Below are 24159 nucleotides of genomic sequence, written 5' to 3'. Positions count from 1 at the left end.
ACTAAACACTTTCATTTGTGTTGTTTCTGGAATTGGTACTTGGCTGTGCGGTCTTTATAAAATTCTCCTTTGAAAGAAAACTTTTTGATTTCTTACTGATTAAATCCTGATAATTAGTAGAGAAGGCCATCGCAATTGTTTATCCATCACTTGCAATATGGCTGCTGAATATTTAGAAATTGCCAAAACGAGTGAGCGAGACACTCGAACTCTTGTGCGAATGTGTCACAACTTCAAAAATATTGTCCTTGTGAAAGAAAGCTTTGATTACAAGACCGAATTGTGGCACACGAAAAACAGCTTTATCCTTCCAGTTAATTACATTGAACCAATTCTCGAATATACCAAACAGAACGATTTATTTCATCTCACAAAAACGCCAGAAAATCATCAAGACACGAAGAGTCTCCATATGCTCATCGATATTATGGATGTATTACTCCCATTCAAACAAAGAAGCAGGATGTAAAAAAATTGGCAAAGCGAACACGAAAACTTTTCGCAGACTACGATCATGACTGCATTGAAATTTGGGAGAATCAATTGGGGCAGCTAGAAGAAGTTGAGCAAATATCTGGTTTTTGGAGTTTTGATCAGTCGCCAAGTGAAGAAATAAAAACCCCCGAAAGCCTGCCGCTGCTTGCCAACAATTTTTCTGATGATGTCAGCATCGATGAAACACCTCCATTGAGCCAATGTTATGCCCCCGTCAAGAAAGTCAACAAGTTATCTCGACTCTAAAATACAACAAAACTCATTAAACTCATTGTACATATTGTATTTGTTGCTTTTCACAATGTTTGAGCGTGACAATTTTGTTAACATCTCGAAACCAGTTCTTAATTAAACTTTAACTAAAGATTCATCTTAGCACTAGACAAATATTGTGAGACAGAATTAAGCGCTGCTGAAAAACTCAGACATTGAACAAACAAGTGTGCAAAACAATGTTTTAAACAAATAAGCGAAAGTAGACTGGTTTGAAATAAACCCAGCTGAAGCTTGGATTGTAGTGAAATCTCAGTAAACAATCAAAAAACACTTTTTTATCAGATAGTTGTACACCGTACCAAAATTAGGGTAAACTAATAAGAAGTAAAACTGTGAACTCAATATCACCTGTTTTAAACAAACAAAAAGTAGAAAAACCGATGCGCATATAAATCTATGTGTTGTTTACACAACAGTCTGCGCGGTGTGTCCCCCTCTACTGCTGTTTGCGGTGCAGTAGTTTTCTGTTGCAGAAGTAAACAAAAAAGACGCGCACTCTGATTGGATGAAACAAGTTTAAATTACAGCTTGCCCGACAATAAAATTCTTACATTTGCTTTTTGCCTCAACCTGAAAATCACTTGATTGAAAAACTTCAACTCCTTTTAATTTCCTTTTAATTTCCTTTTCATAACTTTATAGTTTTTTTTGCATTCCTATCCCTTCTCTCTTTCTCTTGTTCAAAATGAACGCTGAAACGTGTACAATTTGTCAGAAAAAACTCGCAGATAAGCGCAGCCTCAGACGTCATATGACAACAGTTCATAAACAATACGTCCAAACCAGCCGATTCGAGTGCGATGAATGTGCGTTTGCTCATGAAAAAGTCATAGAACTCGAAACGCATATGATACAGCAACACAACTCAAAACATCCCCGCTATTGTCTCTACTGCAACAAGTTCTATGTAGACAACCTCAAGTACATGGAGCATATGAACAAAAATCATGGACTTCCAGTATGGAACGCTGATCTGGAAAACAACCCAAGTTCTGGAATTCTTCCATCCGAGCAAGCTTTTGGTGGTGTTTTGAAAACCTACGACATACCGGTTGGGGAACATGAAATAGATCTGCTAAGTTTTATGCGGAGCAAACGGGACGAGATTGAAAATGTTGTTTAACTAAACACGCAAAATAGCGCACAAAAACTTCAATTCAGTGCATTGGTGCAATTCACAAAACCAACAAGCGATGAAAACATCAACAGCCAACCAGATCGAATCAAAATTTTTGTTAACTCGAAAATGCAGCGACTGGATTTCACTGGATTGAGCAAGTCATGTTTTGCCGGAATGGTTGAACAAATGCTTCTTTCACTAAACCACTTTGCTTCGCATGGTAGCGGATGGACCGTGGATAGCATTGACAATGTCGAACTAAGGTTTGTCAAGACAAAACCAATTGTTGCTTCATCCTATTTAGCTCTCCCAGCCGAGCTAGCAAGATGTCAGTACTTGCTGAATATTCGCAATCAACAAGATGAGAAATATTTTCTCTACTGCTATACCGCTCAGTACCATAAAATATTTGGACCAAAGCTAATTCCGGACAATGCATCATGGAGACAGAAGACAAATCCAATAATGTATGGAGCAGAAAACACCAGGGCAAAACAACCCGTTGGAACATTCATGATGCCAATGGCTTTCCATCAAATGGAAAAATTTGAGCAGCTAAACCAGGTTCGTGTCAATGTTTTCCGACATTCAAACATTAAGTTGATACCATTCCGCATTTCGAGAAATACAAATTTCAAACTTGACCTGGATCTTCTCTTGCTAAGTGATGGCGCAATGCATCACTATGTGCTCATAACCAATATCAAAGGACTAATTCACAAGTACAATCAAATCCAACAACGCATTGACAATCATTTATGCCGCAATTGTTTTCACATTAGCACATTAGTAGATCGACATGAGAAGCATGAACAAATTTGTCATCAGAACACTCAAGCAATAATCAGAATGCCGAAACCTGAACAGCAGAACTTTGAATTCAAAAATATTCAGGCACATTGGTTTGCACCAATTGTCGGTTTCTTTGACCTCGAGTCAATTATTGAACCAGTGAATAGCAATATTCCACAAAAATCAGTAACAAAGCCATTGGAGGCGCACAAACCATGCAGCTATGCCTTGCTTTTTGTTGCCTTGCAAGAAACAAAGCCGTTTTTCTTCGAGCTAAAAAGCGGACCGAACGTCATGGTTGATTTCGTCAAGTCAATTGAAGCAATCGCCAAGGATATTTACGATGTGAAACAGCAACACAAAAACTTTTCCGGTGAACCAACAACACCCAAGGAAGACACTGCCTTGTGTCGGATATGCGAAACTAATTTGAACAAAAGTGCTCAATATCCAACAGTGCTAGACCATTGTCACTTCACTGGGAAATTTCTCGGGAGGGCTCACGCTCAATGCAATCTAAAACGCAAAACTCTAAATTTCACTCCCCTCTTTGCCCACAATTTAGCAAACTATGACCTTCATCATGTAGTATTGGCACAACAAAACATAAACGAGAAGAACACAATTTCGGTCGTGCCAAGCACGAGCGAGAAATTCATATCTTTGCAGATTGGAGTTCACATAAAGACAACTCAAAACAAAAAAGGCGTGTGGACTAGTCAATACGAATATATTCGCCTGCTAGACTCTTTCAAGTTCATGAACGCTTCACTCGACAAGCTGGTACAAAACCTGCCAGCTGATCAATTCACTTTGCTCGAACAACACTTCGAAATAAACCCAGCTGAAGCTTGGATTGTAGTGAAATCTCAGTAAACAATCAAAAAACACTTTTTTTATCAGATAGTCGTACACCGTACCAAAATTAGGGTAAACAAATAAGAAGTAAAACTGTGAACTCAATATCACCTGTTTTAAACAAACAAAAAGTAGAAAAACCGATGCGCATATAAATCTATGTGTTGTTTACACAACAGTCTGCGCGGTGTGTCCCCCTCTACTGCTGTTTGCGGTGCAGTAGTTTTCTGTTGCAGAAGTAAACAAAAAAGACGCGCACTCTGATTGGATGAAACAAGTTTAAATTACAGCTTGCCCGACAATAAAATTCTTACATTTGCTTTTTGCCTCAACCTGAAAATCACTTGATTGAAAAACTTCAACTCCTTTTAATTTCCTTTTAATTTCCTTTTCATAACTTTATAGTTTTTTTTGCATTCCTATCCCTTCTCTCTTTCTCTTGTTCAAAATGAACGCTGAAACGTGTACAATTTGTCAGAAAAAACTCGCAGATAAGCGCAGCCTCAGACGTCATATGACAACAGTTCATAAACAATACGTCCAAACCAGCCGATTCGAGTGCGATGAATGTGCGTTTGCTCATGAAAAAGTCATAGAACTCGAAACGCATATGATACAGCAACACAACTCAAAACATCCCCGCTATTGTCTCTACTGCAACAAGTTCTATGTAGACAACCTCAAGTACATGGAGCATATGAACAAAAATCATGGACTTCCAGTATGGAACGCTGACCTGGAAAACAACCCAAGTTCTGGAATTCTTCCATCCGAGCAAGCTTTTGGTGGTGTTTTGAAAACCTACGACATACCGGTTGGGGAACATGAAATAGATCTGCTAAGTTTTATGCGGAGCAAACGGGACGAGATTGAAAATGTTGTTTAACTAAACACGCAAAATAGCGCACAAAAACTTCAATTCAGTGCATTGGTGCAATTCACAAAACCAACAAGCGATGAAAACATCAACAGCCAACCAGATCGAATCAAAATTTTTGTTAACTCGAAAATGCAGCGACTGGATTTCACTGGATTGAGCAAGTCATGTTTTGCCGGAATGGTTGAACAAATGCTTCTTTCACTAAACCACTTTGCTTCGCATGGTAGCGGATGGAGCGTGGATAGCATTGACAATGTCGAACTAAGGTTTGTCAAGACAAAACCAATTGTTGCTTCATCCTATTTAGCTCTCCCAGCCGAGCTAGCAAGATGTCAGTACTTGCTGAATATTCGCAATCAACAAGATGAGAAATGTTTTCTCTACTGCTATACCGCTCAGTACCATAAAATATTTGGACCAAAGCTAATTCCGGACAATGCATCATGGAGACAGAAGACAAATCCAATAATGTATGGAGCAGAAAACACCAGGGCAAAACAACCCGTTGGAACATTCATGATGCCAATGGCTTTCCATCAAATGGAAAAATTTGAGCAGCTAAACCAGGTTCGTGTCAATGTTTTCCGACATTCAAACATTAAGTTGATACCATTCCGCATTTCGAGAAATACAAATTTCAAACTTGACCTGGATCTTCTCTTGCTAAGTGATGGCGCAATGCATCACTATGTGCTCATAACCAATATCAAAGGACTAATTCACAAGTACAAGCAAATCCAACAACGCATTGACAATCATTTATGCCGCAATTGTTTTCACATTAGCACATTAGTAGATCGACATGAGAAGCATGAACAAATTTGTCATCAGAACACTCAAGCAATAATCAGAATGCCGAAACCTGAACAGCAGAACTTTGAATTCAAAAATATTCAGGCACATTGGTTTGCACCAATTGTCGGTTTCTTTGACCTCGAGTCAATTATTGAACCAGTGAATAGCAATATTCCACAAAAATCAGTAACAAAGCCATTGGAGGCGCACAAACCATGCAGCTATGCCTTGCTTTTTGTTGCCTTGCAAGAAACAAAGCCGTTTTTCTTCGAGCTAAAAAGCGGACCGAACGTCATGGTTGATTTCGTCAAGTCAATTGAAGCAATCGCCAAGGATATTTACGATGTGAAACAGCAACACAAAAACTTTTCCGGTGAACCAACAACACCCAAGGAAGACACTGCCTTGTGTCGGATATGCGAAACTAATTTGAACAAAAGTGCTCAAGATCCAACAGTGCTAGACCATTGTCACTTCACTGGGAAATTTCTCGGGAGGGCTCACGCTCAATGCAATTTAAAACGCAAAACTCTAAATTTCACTCCCCTCTTTGCCCACAATTTAGCAAACTATGACCTTCATCATGTAGTATTGGCACAACAAAACATAAACGAGAAGAACACAATTTCGGTCGTGCCAAGCACGAGCGAGAAATTCATATCTTTGCAGATTGGAGTTCACATAAAGACAACTCAAAACAAAAAAGGCGTGTGGACTAGTCAATACGAATATATTCGCCTGCTAGACTCTTTCAAGTTCATGAACGCTTCACTCGACAAGCTGGTACAAAACCTGCCAGCTGATCAATTCACTTTGCTCGAACAACACTTCGAAATGTGGTCCGACTCATCAGTCAATATGTTGAAACAAAAAGGCTCCTTCCCGTATTGCTATATAGACAGTTTCGAAAAACTAGAAGAGACTCAACTCCCTCCCCGTGAGTTGTGGACAAATAGTTTACAGCAGTACGAGGTAACAGTCACTGAAGAAGAATATGAAAGAGCCATTGAAGTGTTCAATTTGTTTGCATGTAGAAATATTGGAGAGTACTACAATTTGTACCTGAAAACAGATGTCTTTCTCCTCGCTGCTGTAGTTCTATGCTTCCGAAAAGTTTGCTATGAGACTTATGGACTGGATTGTTGTCAATACTACACTGCATCAAACTTATCAGGTGACGCCATGCTTAAAATTTGCAACCCAGAACTCCATCTTCTTACTCAGAGGGAACACTTTGACATGGTGGAAAGTTTGATTAGAGGAGGAGTGAGCTCCGTATACAGCAAGCGTCTTTGTCGAGCAAACAACAAATTCTTGCCGGACTATAAACCGAAAAATATTTCATCATTTATCATAATGATCGATGCCAATAACCTTTACGTTGGAATCATGGAAAAATTCCCGCTCCCCCTGCGTGAGTTTGAGTTGTTCGACAAGAGTGAGTGGACAGATGAAAACGCCCAGGAAATTTTGAATCGAATCCTGAATACACCAGATGACGATGAAGTAGGATATATCGTCGAAGTCGATTTCAGTTATCCCGATAGCTTGCATGATCTTCACTCTGATTTTCCCTTGGCACCGACAAAAGAAGCGATAGGTGAATGCTGGCTTAGCGACTATCAGTCTGATTTGTTGGCTGACATGCAAGTCAAAAAACCTCCACAGGTTAAAAAGCTCATCCAGACGCTTTTCGATAAACAAAATTATACACTGCACTACCAAACGTTGAAACTCTATGTTGAATTAGGATTGGTAGTAACCAAGCTTCATTGAGTGCTATCATTCAGACAAGAAAAGTGGCTGGCCCCATATGTGAAGCTGAATACGGAAAAAAGAAAGCGGGCCCAGAATAAATTCGGGGAAAACTTTTTCAAACTGATGGTCAACTCATCGTTTGGAAAAACCTGCGAGGGAAAGCGCAACCGTATGAAAGTCAAATTGACCCGCACAGAGGAGGAAACGCTGAAGTGGACAGACAAGCCTGAGTACCAGTCGTCAAAAATCATTAGTGAAGATCTCGTCACAGTATGCCTTCATCAATCGGAAATACTTTGGGACAAGCCAACAATAGTAGGTGCCTGTATACTGGATTTGGCTAAGAAGTTCATGTTCGAGTTTCATTACAAATTCATGAAGAAGAATTTTGATTGCAACTTGCTTTATTCAGACACGGACTCTTTCGTGTATGAAGTGCGCTCGAGAGACTTCTTTGCGGAATTACAACGGAAAAAGTTGGTCGCCGAGCAGTTCGATTTCTCAAACTTTCCACCAGAACACCCTTTGTACAGCAGGGAGAATGCACGTGTCACCTTAAAATTCAAAGATGAAATGGGAAGCAAGCCCATTGCAGAGTTTTGTGGTCTGAAGCCGAAGCTGTACTCAATCAAGCTCGCTGAAGGCAAGTATAAGTCTTTTTTCAGTACCACTGTATCTCCATCCAAACGCAATCATTCAGTAAAAAAAAAGCACGCATTAGGCATTCAGATAGTTAAAGTTTTTTCTGCGGGCAGGAAAGCTCGGAAGAATTGCAAGTGATCAAGTTTTTTTTTCAGGTCCTGCTAAGCAGTCAGCAAAAGGAGAGACAAAAGATGCCCGCCGCAGTATGACCCACGAGCTGTACAAACGAACTCTTTTGGGCGGCGAGGTGGTGCGTTTGCTGAACACTCGAATAGCTTCAAGCAATCACAGGCTGCACACAATTGCTGTAAACAAGAAATCTTTGTCAGGCTACGATGACAAGCGGTTTATTATGAGTGACCAAGTTTCCATGCTGCCCTATGGTCATCGTTCGATACGAGAGGATATGTTCTTCAAGTCAATAATGAATGAGCCGGATTGGGGAGCGGATGACTCGGGCGAAAGCGAGCAGGATCGCGGGCAGCAGGCGCAGGAAAGCGGGCAGCGGGCGCCGGAAAGCGGGCAGCATGCGCAGGAAAGCGGGCAGCGGGCGCAGGAAAGTGGGCAGCATGCGCAGGAAAGCGGGCAGCGGGCGCAGGAAAGCGGGCAGCAGGTGAAAAGCAAAAACCAGCAAAAACACAAACGCCAAACGCAACAGTCAGCAAACATTCCACAAACTAATAGCATTCTAAGCACAAGTATCAACTCAATTCCCGACCCAGGTTTTCACCAACGCGAATACAGCGAGGATGAATTAAACGAAAACGTGGTAGATTTTGACAATTTGTCAGAGTTTTCGGACAGTGGTTCCTCTACAGACGCAGATTGCGACGGATTTATTCTAAGTCAAGCGATAGAAGATTCAGATAGCAGCCCCCAACCTCCAATCACAATTGATGCACAACCGCCAGCCAACCTCCCAGTAACGATTGATCGACAAAATCTGCAAGATCAACCACCTACCAAAAAGAGAAGACGAGCAAGAATTATAGAAAGTAGTAGCGAAGAAGACTGAAGAACCAAACAAAACTAAAAAGTCTTGTCTCATCCTGTATTTGTACCTATATTGTCCAAAAAACACTTGCAGCCGGGCTTATATGGCCCAATTGGCTTTTTTAAAAAGTTAAATTTGTACTGTCCCCCCTTTTTGGGCTAGAAATTTCTTGTGTGTAGTGAGTGAGGTCATGTGAAAGGGAGGGACACTGACGTACCAGGAGGGGTTGATCTGCCACGGCATGTGACAGAACACCGTTCTTCCTGCACATATCAGACTGTATCAAAATTCGTTTTTGCAACAAAGTTTGTGTCGCAAAGAACCTACTAAGTCAGCTTTTCCGCTGCCATACATGCAGGAGTTTTTCTTATTCATTTTACACCCAATAAAAATCAGTAGAACCGGATATTTTGAAAAAATAGTTCCTACCCATATATCCGGTCTACTAAAAAAGATTTTTCTTACTCAATCTTGCGCAGAGTGATGATTAGTTGACCGTTCCCCAAGTTGCTCACAACCCGCTCTTGAGCTTCGAACCTTTCAGGGTTTTTGCACTTTCCACAGTGGCAAATGTGAAGGTCAATAACTCCACGGTTCAGGCAAAGTTTGATTGGTCGAAGTGTAAGTTCTAAAAAACTTTAGAAATAAAACAAAAAAGAAAAAATCTATACCTAGTTCTTCGCTAGAAACTATACTTAAGCCAGCACTAATGGACTGGCAAGTATATGCGACTTGGAGCCATCACTATGTGTTTTCAAGGAATACCTGCAAAAAGTTTAACTTTTTAGATTTCAATTCGATGCTTAAAGGGTTTTTTAAAACAGAGTACGGCTTTAGCAAAACTATTGGTTTGAATATGAGAACTTACTCGATTTTTGATTTGTCTCAATCATCAGATTTGCTTTTCACTGTTCAATTGTTTCTGAAATATCCTGTGCTAAAACAAAAAATTCAAGTGTTTGCGGGCTTGACTAGTTTTTCAATTTTTGTTTGTATGGTTATGTTTCCTACAACCCCCAAGTTGTCTACAAGAGCAAATAAATATGAAATAATTATCCAGTGTTCTGTTGCGAAGTTGATTTTTATCAGTATTTCATTTTAAAAAAATTAAAAATTGGTCAGTAAAGTGATATTCGCTTCTCGGTATTTCAAAGCATAATTCTCCCGTACTCTTATACATTTTTTTTCAGACCTGAAGATTTATTTTTGGATTTAAAATAAAAATACTTCAGCGTTTTTATAAATCCAGTTACTTTGATAATCGCTGTACCTTTTTAACGCTTCCTCAAAAAAACTTTCCCCCCCATATGACAGTTAATATTCAAAACTAGCTTATTTGTGTGTCCACAAACCTTTCTAATAGCATATCGCTGCAATGGTAAAGTTTAATTATTCCTTGCAGCTTATTCAGATATCTGCATAAAAAAACTTATCTTAAAATAGACTACGTGGAAAAAATCAACTTACGTTCTAGCTTCTGTTGAGTCGTCAGTGATCTGCGAGCTTACTTTCTGTAGTTACAATCCATAACCAAACAAAAAGGATATGATGAGATGATGAGAAGGTGGCGCTGGTGTGTTGTTTTGAAAGAAATTGGCAAGCTTTCTGTTTTTTCTTTTCTTAAAATCTAATCATCCATTCAAAAGATGAAAACTATGGAGTAGCTCTAAAATACTAAGTATTTACAATTAAGAGCACAGCTTTTTTTTGCTAAGATCCTGGAATTTCTACATTCAGTTCAAAAAAAGATTTTTAGCCGTCATAAGCTATTTAAGTGGCAACAGTTTCTTCAGAATCAAACTAGTTTTTTTGCACAATATTAGCAAAATCAGTAAAATCACGAACTCCCAATTATATAAAACGCTAATTTTCAAGTTTTACTTGATTTTGGAAAAAGATAGCTTGCCAATATCTCAAGTGTCTATTTAAATATGCTGGTTGTTGTCTTCGGTCAGAATAACTGGCAAATTTTTAATTTGGAATATCGCAAATTCTGACAAGTTTAATTTTAAAAAACTGAACTGAGGAATAATGATTAGAAGAGCTAATAGCAGTCAGGAAAGCAAAATTGAAAATGAAAACTTGGAGTCAAAAAATGGGACCAGACAAATTTTTTTCGCCCGCCAGGACCCATTTTTTTTAACCAGAATGTCGTAAAATTGTTACTCCTTTGATCCTCTATACCGACCCAACAAAATACTCAAAACTTGGATTTTCATCTTGCGGTCGGGCGTCCAAAAATTTCAAGAATTCTGCACAAACTCTCTAAAATCTGCAAATTTGTACAAATTTTAGCAAACTTTTGGGCCAATTTTGGTGAAAATCTGATAACTGTAACACATTTTGTTTTGATTTTGGCCCCACTGTAGCGTTAGTTGCTTTAAGAAGCGAGAAATTCAGACGGTAATAGCACTTGTTTACACGCATCTGTGGCTAGTGCGGATAATAGATCAAAAGAAAGTGGCGGTAAATTTGCAAAGCTGCAAGAAAGTTTGCAAACAAAATGAACCAAACTCATAGCACCGATGGACAAATTAGACGAAAAGTTAATAATATAACACCAAAAGTTAAATAACAATTTTAAACAAAATTGGGGGGGGGGACATTTTCTGCAATCGGTCAAAAAAATTAAGTGTCCCACCCCGGTGTAGTCGGGCAGAGAAAATCGCGTTGCAAAAAGTGTCCTCCCCCCCCCGTTGAGGTTCTAGTCAGCTTTTTATACTACTCACCACCCTCCTTACGCAAATTGGACGTACCCTCGAGAGACGCAAACCAGGCAGAGACCCATCAAGAACCAAATAGGACTGACCCTCAAGAGAGTGAGACGTTGGAAACCGAATTCGCCAATACCGAATCAGTCTTTTACAATCGTGAACTTACAGAGAACTGATTTAACATGAATCAGATTGATATTTCCATCCGATTTCAATAAAGTGAAAAAGGTAGTTTTTTTTAACAAATCAACGGATGGAGAAAAATGGATCAAAACAGCTGGCCCAACAAGAGAAAACAGCAAGGACCGAAGGAATCTGGATCCCACAGGAACATCTTGACAATGGAAACGGCAGATCAATCAATTGAACCCGGCGATCAAGTTACAAATGCAACAAATAACCAGCGAAATACAACTGCTTCAAAAACAGTATGTCGTTGTCTAGTCTTCGCTCATAGCACGAACTAATTTATGGGTAGAGAAATACTACAGACATCGCTCACCACTCTGTAGCAGGAGCCAAAACGAAGTACAAGTGATTTTGGTAATTCTATAACAAATATAGATTCGTAGAAAACTATAAAAATAGATTTCCAACAAGAGCCCACATAAATGTACCCGATCAAGGAAATCCAAAAACAACGTTGCTAACACTTTTTAAACACGACCATGCACCAAATCAAATAAAAAGACGTTGAGTTCCCCTACATTTATTTGAAGAGGTTGAATGAGTATTTGGCGAACTAATTACAGATAAATAAATTATCAATTCAGAGATATGTCCGGTTGACTATTTTAACAGTAAAGTTTTCATAAAGGTATGAAACAAAAATTGGCTGAAATCGAGCTCGAGTTTAAAAAAATATACGCAAAATTTTTCATTAAATTTTTCATTTTGGTAATTCTATAACAAATATAGATTCGTAGAAAACTATAAAAATAGATTTCCAACAAGAGCCCACATAAATGTACCCGATCAAGGAAATCCAAAAACAACGTTGCTAACTCTTTTTAAACACGACCATGCACCAAATCAAATAAAAAGACGTTGAGTTCCCCTACACTTACTTGAAGAGGTTGAATGAGTATTTGGCGAACTAATTACAGATAAATAAATTATCAATTCAGAGATATGTCCGGTTGACTATTTTAACAGTAAAGTTTTCATAAAGGTATGAAACAAAAATTGGCTGAAATCGAGTTCGAGTTTAAAAAAATATACGCAAAATTTTTCATTAAAATCAGTACCAAATGCAAACCATTATCACATAAAAGATTCAGTTGCATCCTACATTACAAAAATGGATTTAAAATCCGCTTACAGATATATTGGATTTAAAATCCGCGCACATCCGCATGGATTTAAAGTCCACCTAGATCACAGTATAGAAAAACATTGCAACATCAGAAAAACTTTTGCAGGTCTACTGAAACATATTAATTTCTCCACGGTTTTTACGTCTTAAAAGATAAACCAGTCACTTTTCAGCAAAATTTTATATAAATAATAGACGAAATCTAATCAAAATTACCAATCTGATAAAACATAATTGTCAGAACCCTGAAAAATCTCTTAGACTCTGAGAAACATTTAGAGTACAGTGAAAAGACTAGATAAAGAAGGTCTAGCAATACTTCTCTTAAAAATCGAATTGGTGAAGGACTCAATAACGGCTCAGTTTTAAAATTATTCGTATTAGTAGGCAAAAACAAATTGCACCATCCCAAGAACGAAAAAAATATTTGTTTTTTTTTCTGGGGTGTTCCAATCAATTCATAAAAGCTATACCAAAAAATTTCAACTCTCCTCTCTATTTTATAGATGTTGATTTTTTGTTATATAAAAAATCAAAATTAGATGCTGAGTTTTTGATAATCAACGAATAAATTTAGCAAAAAACGGCGAAGCTTTAATTACAGAGCATTCTCAACGGATTTTGAAGTAAAGAAGCCCCCTTTTGAGTCTACAATAATTGATTTAGTGGTGCTTAGGTCTGTAATTCCTGTAAATTTAATCAAAATGGACTAAAAAACTTTTTTCGTGCTGTTTTTGAAGAAAGTCTGAATTTTGAAATATTTGGCCGGAATTAAACATAGCCTACAATATTCTTGTGATTTTTTTGTTTTTACAAATGAAAATCAACAACACTTTAAAAAAAATTAACAAATTTTAGCAAAATTGTCAAAATTCCGGAAAAAGCGAATAAAATCTCGCCGGAGTTCACACTGTTTTCTCAAAATTTAAACCTCGATAACTCCCTGTAAAAACGAAAGTTAAAAAAATCTTTTTAATTTCATATTCTACGCTGGACAAGCTTTCTAATGATACCAGTCTCAACTCTCTACGATGAATATATCGATCGGCCAAAATTGACTGAACAAAAAAACGCATTTGAGTATATTGTTCCTTCCCCCTCAAGAGGGGTCGGAACAATTATAATGTTTTATTTTAAAGTAATATATAAAAATTCTGTTTTTAAGGCAATTAACGAAATCGTTTCTTTTTCCTTTACTCGCGCATATATCATGACTTAATTAATGTCTATATCTTATTATATTGAAAAAGTGGTTGATACTTATGCTCAATCTGTTTAATGTGTCTATGTCGCAGCTACGTTCTCTGCAAGCGGGTTTAGCTCAATTCGGGTGCAGAAATGAAATTAATGCGCTGTTTTAGGGTAGACCTAAGCAAATATAGCTCGTCTCAATGATGAAAAGCAAATGAAAAACTATACCCGAAAAAGTCAAAAATTCAAAAGTCAAACTTCAGATTTAGAACTTTACACTAAAGGGAGGATTAAATCAACTTTTATAAAAAACTATCAATGAGTCGAAAGAAAGTGTTCGGAAAGCATTACAAATCCAGTAAAAAATTTCATTTTATGTCTGTCCGGCTTCGTTTAACGGAAATTCAACTTTTACATTAGCCTAAAAATGCCTGTTGGTGATTCCATTTCATGATACGTTCTGAAAAAAAAACAATCAAAATTTTTAAAAAAAACTTCAGCTACTTTTGTTCGCGAAATCGAAAACAGGATGGGACGGAATGATTTTGAACTCAACTGCTACATAGAGTTTCGCTCTTTTCTTGATATTTAAAACAATTTCTCAGCAAATTTTTAGAGACTTCATTTTCAGCATGTCTATTGTAGGTTCCAATAACTTCTGAATGAAAAAATGTTTTTAACTAAACGTGAACGCTAAAAAATTTTACGAAATATACCTATGAAATATGTGAGCATCTATGTGAACACGAAATAAAAAAAAACCCACTCCAAATAAAAATTAGTTAATTCCAATTTCATATATAATATTTTTGTTTAAGAAAAAAAGTAAAATCTTATGATTAACTTATAATTTTGGTATTTATAGAAGAAACAATTTAAATTTTTCTCCACAAAATTTGCGATATGGTTTGTTATTTTTCCATGAATCGTGGATAGGGGTAGAATATAGTCTGGAAATTTGTAACCAATTTGAATAAGGTTGTTGAGTTGAAGCAGTTTTGAAATTTTATTATATTGCAAGTTCAGATCATTTTATGTGTTATTCAATTGGGCAACCCACTTCTGATTGCTTTCTGTGACAAATGAAGATAAAGGCTAGAGCTCAACCAATCAGAACACAGCTCGACAGAAGCAAATTTGCCAGAATCTTGCTAGAAAAACTTTTGTCTTGCAAAGTCTTACAGCTAAAGTTCCGTCTATGTTGCAAAATTTTTTCTTTTTATAAATTTAGCTTTTTTTTGCAAGATTTTTTTAAAAACATATTTCCATACAACAATTTTTGCGAGATAATACCAGATAATTTTCCACAGTTAGCGGGGGTGGTAATTAAGAACATATTGGAGCATTTCTCAGAAAATTTTTCTTTAATTGAAAAAGTCATTAGATGCTCAGACTTTCGAGCACAAGATGCGTAGTTGGATCGGCGACATGGTAAACGGAAATTGAAATTCAAACCTCTTGACAAGAACAAAAACTATTTTAAAAAAGCCTTGAAGAAGTCTGTTTCTTTGAAAATTTTTTTGAAGATTATACGCTGGAAATTCAGTGCATTTCGCGCAAAACTTTCAGAATGTTCGTTGACTTTGATATTTAAACCTTGAAGCCAAATTTAAGTGTTTTAACAATAAATAAAAACCTAACGTTGTTGAAGTTTGGGTTCAGATATTTTTGCCCTAGAGCATCTAGAAATTTAAATGATGATATAAAAATGGTTTTATTGCTTCTGTAAGTTTCTTCGGAACGTTTATGATTAACAAAAAATAATTAGTTTTTTGGAACTTTCATTTTTGCTGTCAAACAAAAACAGCTGAAAAAAGCTGGAACAGTTCTATGGCGCAGAAATTAAGAAAATTTTAAAATAGTACTGACCCCAAAATTTACAAAAGAGAAGAACATCAATACATCAAACTGTCTCTGTGAAAAACTTCGTTTGCTAAAAGAAGTTAGCGCCAGAATTTGTGAATTCATGGCCAGCATAACAAAGAACTTTGACTTATGTTTCTAAGAGTTGAAAGGATTACAAAATTTTCAACAGCCCTCGAGATTTATTAATGAAATTAGATCTCAAAAGGTGATAAAAATGAGATGCTCTGAGACCTCTAAAGTGGTGATTAGATCTTTGAAGTGGCTTAAAAATGAGATGCTCCGAGACCTAGATTTTGTTACATTTTTAGACTAGAACCCAAATCTTGTATTTTTATTAAACTAGTATTTTTATCTGGAGATTTATACTAGTAGCCATAAAGAACGAGTATAGTATTTTTTAAATTTTGATCTAACAATAATTATCAAATGAGATAGAGGCCATTAAAGTTTCATCAAAGTGAGCATAAAAATCTCATTTTGTGCAAAAACATAAGTCTGAGAGACATGACAGAAGAGAATAAATGAAAAAAAAATCACTATTTCCATTCAAATTTTTCAAAAAATTGTTTAGATGATTAAAAAAATGCGTTTGTTTACAGCTCTATATTACAACCCAAGTTCAATATTTCGGTTTCAAATGCTCACAAAAATAGAAATGAAAATGAAGCAAACTGATAGACAGCATAATTGTAAATGAAGTGTATAAGAGAATTTTTCCATTAAATTACAGATTTTTAGTTTGACTTAGAAAATTTCAAAACATTTGGTTTTAACCCGATTGAATTTATACAACCGAAATTGATTAATTATTGTACCTCCAGCGAGCAAATTTTATAAAGAAATCTTAGTTCAGAAAACGTCTTTTGTAATTGTAAGACAACCGTTGGTATGTTTGGGTTTAGTTTAGAAGAAATCGGCGAAACCTCTACGTTTTTCTTCAGTTTTGTTGGCATGTTCCAATTTTAAAAACGTAGAATTGTTGCAATGTTTGAGTTTAAACGTAAGAAATTTTTGGTATAGCTGGCTCTTAGATTCGGTAGATTCGGTTTCAAATGTAAGATAACTGTCAGTATGTTGTAATCCATTGGTTCGGTAAGTTCAGTTTTTTTCATTCTTTAAGCTTGCTGATAAAAATACGAAACCGTTAGCTAGGCTGGCTTCTACCCATAGTGACTAAAAATGAATTATTCATTTGATTTATCATGATTGTATCAAGATTCAGTAAACAACTATATCCTTTCAATATAAAGCGACTTTCTGAATTTTTAAATAATTTAAATCAAGTTTTACTTTTTTCTTATTCTCCAAGAGGTACGTTAGAAACTCCTGAGATTAGAATGTTATCATTAGATTTGACTGCACTATAATTAAATTCGCTGAAAAATCCTATTTCCTTCTTTTCTAACAGAACATACCGAAGACGAGAAACCCAGCACTGAGAGTCTTTATGAAAAACATACTAAAACACTGTTTACCCTGCCAAGATCTTGCATTGTTACTTCACAAAAAAACTCAAATGGTATGTACCAGTTTGCAAATCATTGCATGATTAAACGAACAGATTACCTAGGGGAACCAATGAGAACGAACAGCCACAATTTTAAGATGATTATATTAATAACAATACTGATAGTGCGATTAATTTATTTAATATTTGGAAGAGTGTGGATATCGAACCTTAGGGTTATAATCAGAATAATTTACACGTTTAATTCAAAAAAATAAAGCTGAAAATTTTTCACGAAAATCAGCGATGACTAACCATGACGTGGCAAAACCTGCCAAATTGTTTAAATTGAATCTGTAAAATTTATTAAACAATAAAAAATGTAGAATAAAATTGTAAGTTTTAATTAAGATGTTCCAGTTCATAAAACATCAGTTTAGCGTAATTTTTATCAAAAATTGAACTCATTTTTTTAGCACAAAGGCGAGCTAGGTTTTGCGCACCTTGTACACAATTGGCATTGGGGGGTCCTCCAACTAATGTTTCCAGAAAATCTTAGTTGACAACAAAGGGCAAATGATTTTTTTTCTGAAGCCAAAATCCAGGAATCTAATTTTGATAATAAATTGTTTCCTCTATCTTACTTGTTTTAGAAAGTATTTTGTGATAACAAAGTATCACAAAATTCTTAATAGATGACAAAAATGCAAAATTGACGGTGTTAGATTATGACATCGGCAAATTTTTAAAATTCTTGCTCGACACCATATACGTTGGTAACACCAAAAAGAAGAAGCCAGAGCTTTTAAAAAACACTACTTTATCGCTATGGATTGGAAAAAGCAATGCTTTATAAATAAGAAAAGAAAAAATTGAAGCAATCTAAACTTTTTTTAAAGCTGACTTTATAGCAAACGTTTTTATTTCAGGACCTGGCCACACAAAAATTATTCCTCTGTATAAAGAGAATCCTTCTGGGCTAAATGCCAGACCACGAGATCAGATCTGGATATCAGTAATGCACGAGAGCTCAATCAATAAACTTCACAATCGAGAAATTCAAGTAAGATGATTTCTGTAAAATAAAATTTGAGCGAAAAAATCTAAAACAAAATGATGTTACGGGCAACAACATTGCCTTAATCCAGGCTTTGTATCTTAAAGAGACACTTTAGGTTTAGGGTAAATATTGACCAATTTTAGGTTTAGGGTAAATGTTGTCCAATTTTAGGTTTAGGGTAAATGTTGACCAATTTTAGGTTTAGGGTATATGTTGACCAATTTTAGGTTTAGGGTAAATGTTGACCAAAATGATCCGGTAGACGTACTGAGCTAAAGCCGAGCAAAATAATATTCTTGTGTCTAGCAAATTTTAAATGAAATTTTTGGTCACTCTTGATGGTTAAATGAAATGGTCTGCATGGTTAGGACAAATGTATGGTCACTTGTCTTTCTCAATTGTTATAAAATTGTTGATTTATTTTTCCGACTCGGCAACAATAAACAACACTGCAACAAGGTCAGCACATTTAAAGATAACTCAAAACGCTGAGCGACTTAAAAAATCCCAAAATTCAATTTTAAATCAAATTCACCAGTTGCATTTCAGATATATTGCCATATGATGCAAAAAAAGAACAGATAGCTAATTTTTCGAATGATCATTTGCACATTTACTCAACATTCCATTTTTTGGTTGGGTGAAAGGCCAGCGTGACATTTTGGTAGACAACCGTGGCTTCTGGTTTTTGCATCAACCCGAATTACATATAGAGTTAAGCAAAATTCCAATGTGTCAACTTTTCCTGATATTCCAGAATCTCAAGCGAAAATCTTTTTTTTTTGGGTGCAGTATTGTCATGTATTTGCTATTGTTGGTTGGGTGTGGTCTTTTCATATAATTGGACTTGCTAACAAAACAAGTTGAAATAAAATTCGTCTATTGATTTTTTTTGCACGGCTCACAGTCTTTACACAACTTCATTGTTACAAATACAGCAAAACTAAAGATTAATTGCGAAAAATATTAAACTTGAAAATTCAGCCAATCTTAAAACTATTGAGAAAATTATTACATAATAGTTAAAGCACCAGTAAAATTATTACAATGAAATTTTTCGGTTCATGGTATATGTTTTATTGAGGTTACCCAGCTCGAGGATTCAGCGTAAGAATTCCGTGTAAAACAATGTAAGAATTTCCTGAATAGAAATTTCCTGAATAGAAATTTCCTTTTAATTTTCCTGAATAGAAATAAGTTCCTATCTGGAAAAAATTTCAAATCAGAAAATGAAGCTTCCTTGTTAAAAGACTTTATTTCTCTGAACACAGAAAAAAGTCGCTGGAAATTTATACAATAAGTTAGGAACAATGAAAAACAACGAATTGTAATGGACACTCTGCGTAACAGCTTCGGTGAGCTTATTACGAACGGAAAAGACATCGCAAACCTTTTGAACTTCAAATTTTCAGTTTTGGGGGAATACTTTGGCGAAAGAAAAAAAAATTGATAAAACATTGTTCTCAGCTGATTCGGGAAATGCAAATAGATTCTTCTTCAAATATGTTACTAGTAAAGAAGTCCATGATTTAATTAAATGTTTGAATGTGAACAAACCTTTGGGTCCTTCGAAAATTCCCTCATGGGCGTTGAAAGATGCCCAATCTGTCCTTGCGAAGCCTCTCTGTTTTCTGATAAATGAGTTTATTTCTGAGTCTTCTTTTCCGACTGACCTCAAAATAGCTTTGGTCTCACCTCTTTATATAAAAGGAAACACAGAAGATCCCACTAACTATCGTCCAATATCAGTAACCGGCGCCTTGGCAAAATTTTTTTAGCAAGTTATAAGGAACCAAATTAATGACTATTTGATCTCAAATAAATTGCTGTCACCTAAACAATTTGGATATAGAAAAAAAGTGTCCACAACAGATGCCATACTACAATGTACGGAATATGTAAGAACTGAAATGGATAAAAAGAATACAGTTTGTGGAGCATTCCTCGATCTCTCAAAAGCATTTGACTCAATCTCACACGAAATACTAATAGAAAAATTGAAATGTTTAGGATTCGACGGAACATCTACACAATTGATTAGATCATATTTGAAAGACAGAACTCAAAAAGTAGTTTTCTCGGGAAATGAGTCTGACTGGGTTTTACTTAACAGAGGAGTGCCACAAGGGACAGTATTAGGACCAATATTGTTCAACATTTATGTGAATGATCTTCATAGAGTTATTGATAGTGACCATTGTCAAGTAATCCAGTACGCCGATGACACTTTCCTCTATTCTTCTCATACTAATGAAAATATAGCTAGAAGTTATTTGGAAAAAAATATTGAAAAACTATGTTATTACTTCCAATCACATCAATTAATGATGAACAATAAGAAGACTGAATATATTGTGTTTGCTCCATCAAAAAAGAACGAACTCCGTCTCATCTCAAGGTTAACGATGTGAACATAGGAGAATCGTCGTCGGTAAGATATCTAGGAATAATACTAGACAACAAATTAAACTTTAAAGAAGAGATCAAAAGAATACTCTCCAGAATGGCGTGCAGCATCAAAATCTTGAAAGATATAAGGAACTGTTTTCCTATAAAAACTAGAGTAACACTATTGAACGCGCTTGTTTTAAGTCACATTCAATACTCATCTCTTATGCTTGTTGGTATCAGAAAAAATCTCATGATAACATTAGAAAAACAATTTAATTGGGGAATACAAGTGTGTTTCAAAAGAAAAAAATTTAATCGCTCGACTGATTTAAAAAAAAACAGAATCATGCCGGTTGAATTCCTTCTCAAATATCGATGTATGGTATTTTTCATGAAATATTTTAGGAAACAATTACCAGCTTTTAGTAACAACAATGAATTGCAAACTTCCAATTGTAAGCAAAATGCGAGAACGGGAAAATTTATCCGGCTATGAAAATTAATTCGGAATTCCTCGATAAATCATTGATGCTGCAAGCCATGAAATTGTACAAAGAAGTTCCATATGAGCAAAGACAAAAATTTGATAAGGTTAAAAACATCAAAGGTTTCTTGAAAGAATTCTATTTCAAGGAATATCTGAAGGACCCAAAGGCACTGGATTACAGAGATTTGTTGAGGGACCTTTTTTAAGTTTTCGTTGTTTTTAATTTCCTAATTATCCAATATAATTTTTTTTAATGTTTTTAGTATTCCAAACGTTGTAAATAAAATATATTCTTATTGTTTTATGTATTTTAGAATTTGTACATTGCCATTTTGTTGACACTTTTAAGGTGTGTAACATTTTGGAATTCAATGTTTTTTTTGAATTCCGCGAATGTGGTAAAAAGGTGCATGAGTAACAATTCTTAGCGTTGAGTGCGGTGAAGGCGGTGGAAAAAGAATTCACTGATAGGGAAGGATCGCAAACTTACAATTTACCTTCCCGCAAAAACTTTTTCAAAAAAGATGCAAGAATAGCGTTGTAAAAAACAATACACCGCTAAGAATAGCAAAACTTACAAACATTCACTGCTAAATTTAAAAGTTTACTGCAGAAAATATTGCATAAAAGGTGTAAGAATCATGGCGAATGCGTTAAATGTGTTGAAAACAATTTCGCCACTCTTACAGTAAACTTCCCTGAATGGCGCACATAGCTGCACTAGTAGAGCAACGTTAGTTTTTCGTTCAAAAATTTAGTTTTTTAGGATTTCTTCTAACTACTTTAAGTTGCCGATTTTGTTAAATATTATTGTAACAATTATTAAATAAATGGAAGTAATTAATTTTTAAAAGTCTTTTTAGGTAAAACAATGCCTAAATTTAATAAAATTGTATTTTGATACCGCCTCTGCTTCAAATGAGATGAAATCTCAAATCAAGTCAATCTCATAGTAAAAGATCCTTATGTAAGTGAAGTATAAAATGTCAAAAAACTCTCAGGCAGCTTCTCTAGAAAATTTAGATAATCATCTGTTCTTAGTTGTATACACGCGATTAATATTTTTCAACAAAGTTTATTTTAGTGGGCACAAGGAGTTCTTTATATCAATGGAAATTCATTGACAGAGATTCTTTATGAGTGGAAAGTCTAAAACATCCAAAATAATAGGTGTAGTTTTTCTAGAAAAAAATTGTTATATTTTCATCGGTGAAAGCGGCGAGAAAAACTTATTTCTAAAACCACCCATCTTACGACAATTTACCGGTAAAAATCACTGTATTTTTGGCGCTGAATTTTCATAAGATTTTTGGCTTTTAGCGGCAAAGTTTTTGTTTTCATCGCTTAAGCTGTGAAACAAATTCAATGCTAAAAACCGCAAATCTTAGAAAATTTCAAAGCATTTGGGTTCTATAACGTTTATTGAATCTGATTTATATTCTCAAGAAAAGTCATAGAATAGGAGACAGATGGCGAAGTAAAATACTACGCTGTTAACAAGCAGAGGTGAGACGTTCGAACCAGTGTATGGCAGTTTTATTTCTGTACAAATACCTTTGAATGCGGTGAAAAATAAAACTATACTGATAAAAACAGCATATCTTACAAAAATTTACCGCTCTCACCGTGCTCGTCGCTGAAAGATGCGTGCCAAAATATTTTCCTTTCGCTGCAATTCTTACAGTGTTTTTGGCGAAATCTCGACCCGGGTATGTAACATTACCATTCGATATTATGTTTTCCCAAAAATGGGCTACTGAAGGGAGAATCAGTTGAACCCAGAAATGCAAAACATACAAATAAACCGTGTCATCTCACAAAAAAATTCAATTCACAAAAAAATTTTAAAAAATACAAATTAGAGTATCATCTCATAAAAAAATTCAATTCCAAAGAAAATTCCATTTGATTGTTTGCAGTACTTCTAAAAAATCAACGAATTTTAGTGCTGAAGCTTTTCAATGGAAGAACCGTCGGAAATTTGTATGCAAATTAACAAACCACATTATGTGTTCAACACCAAATTGTAAAAACTGTGATATTTTCAGATCCGAAAATTTAGCTAATGCAAACTAACAAAGCTTAACGATCAATATTTAATTGGTCGCCTTTGTTGAGAACAGTTTTGTTTTTTTTAGCTTGTGGCAAGACTATAATAAACTATTTTACTCAACAACAGCAACTCTGAAGAAAATAAGGAAGAAACATTAAACAACGTAATCCATCGTAAAAAGCTTCTTGAATTTTCAGCAAAAATAGAAGAGTTAGACATATATGTAGCTAGTCGGCCTTGTCCAACAATTGTAAAAAAAATTCTCAAGGACCCTCCAGCAAATACAGAAAAAAATATTTTTTAGCTGATCTAATCATATTTTGTTTTGCTGGTCATCAGTGTGAAACTAGTTCAATCTGTTGAGTTTGATTCCACTAGAACATTTTTTATGTAAATGAATACAAAAACAGGAACTGAACGTTAAATATTCAGAAAACCATCTTACAAAAACCATCGATACAATCTTACAAAGATTATAATCATTTACCTCTGAAAACACTTTTCATGTGACTACAACCAATTTGCAAAATAACCAGCAAATCACACTGAAAAATTTATGGAAAGAATGTTTAACAATATTTTTTATCACTTAACAACTACGAGCTACAAAAACGGATTTTACGGACTCAAGATCATTGCAGCTGTGATACAGGATTCCCCGAGGGACTGTAAACAAGAACTTAAAAGTGGCATTATAATTTCTACAATTATATGCATTAAATTTTCTAAAATTATATGCTCCATACATTATCTTTACGATGCTGATTTAGCTGCAGATGTTATCTGGTACCCAAATGAGTCGAGTTTTTGTGCAGGCATGACTTGCAGAATTTCGGAGATAAAAATCGGTGTTCAAAAGAAGAAGGAAGGAAGTCGGGTTTCCAATTTGTCCTCTGAATGGACTGTGGTTTTCATCTTTTAAGATAGCCGTAAGAGATCATGCGATAGCGAAAGAGAACATGGGTGTATCCCAGCTGTTGAGGCTAAAACCGAAATCCGCAGATTTGTTTTCTCAAACAATCTCC

At 35.4% G+C, this 24159-nt stretch overlaps 2 protein-coding genes across 2 annotated transcripts; both read left to right on the top strand.

Annotated features, from left to right (window-relative positions):
• Positions 1–2017: 2017 nt before the first annotated feature.
• On the top strand, positions 2018–3559 carry LOC142356383 (uncharacterized). The gene has a single exon (XM_075408307.1). The coding sequence runs from the start codon at positions 2018–2020 to the stop codon at positions 3557–3559; it is 1542 nt and encodes a 513-aa protein (XP_075264422.1).
• A 991-nt stretch (positions 3560–4550) lies between these two features.
• LOC142356382 (uncharacterized) lies at positions 4551–8631 on the top strand. The gene is made up of 4 exons (XM_075408306.1): positions 4551–6862; positions 7007–7617; positions 7772–8176; positions 8339–8631. Exons 1-4 carry the CDS (start codon positions 4551–4553, stop codon positions 8629–8631), a joined length of 3621 nt encoding a protein of 1206 aa, XP_075264421.1.
• Positions 8632–24159: the final 15528 nt, after the last annotated feature.

The sequence above is a fragment of the Convolutriloba macropyga genome, unplaced genomic scaffold (genome assembly GCF_964194025.1).
Source record: "Convolutriloba macropyga unplaced genomic scaffold, txConMacr16.3 SCAFFOLD_657, whole genome shotgun sequence".
In the NCBI taxonomy this organism is placed as follows: domain Eukaryota; kingdom Metazoa; phylum Xenacoelomorpha; order Acoela; family Convolutidae; genus Convolutriloba; species Convolutriloba macropyga.
This window is presented reverse-complemented; position numbering and strand designations above follow the sequence as displayed.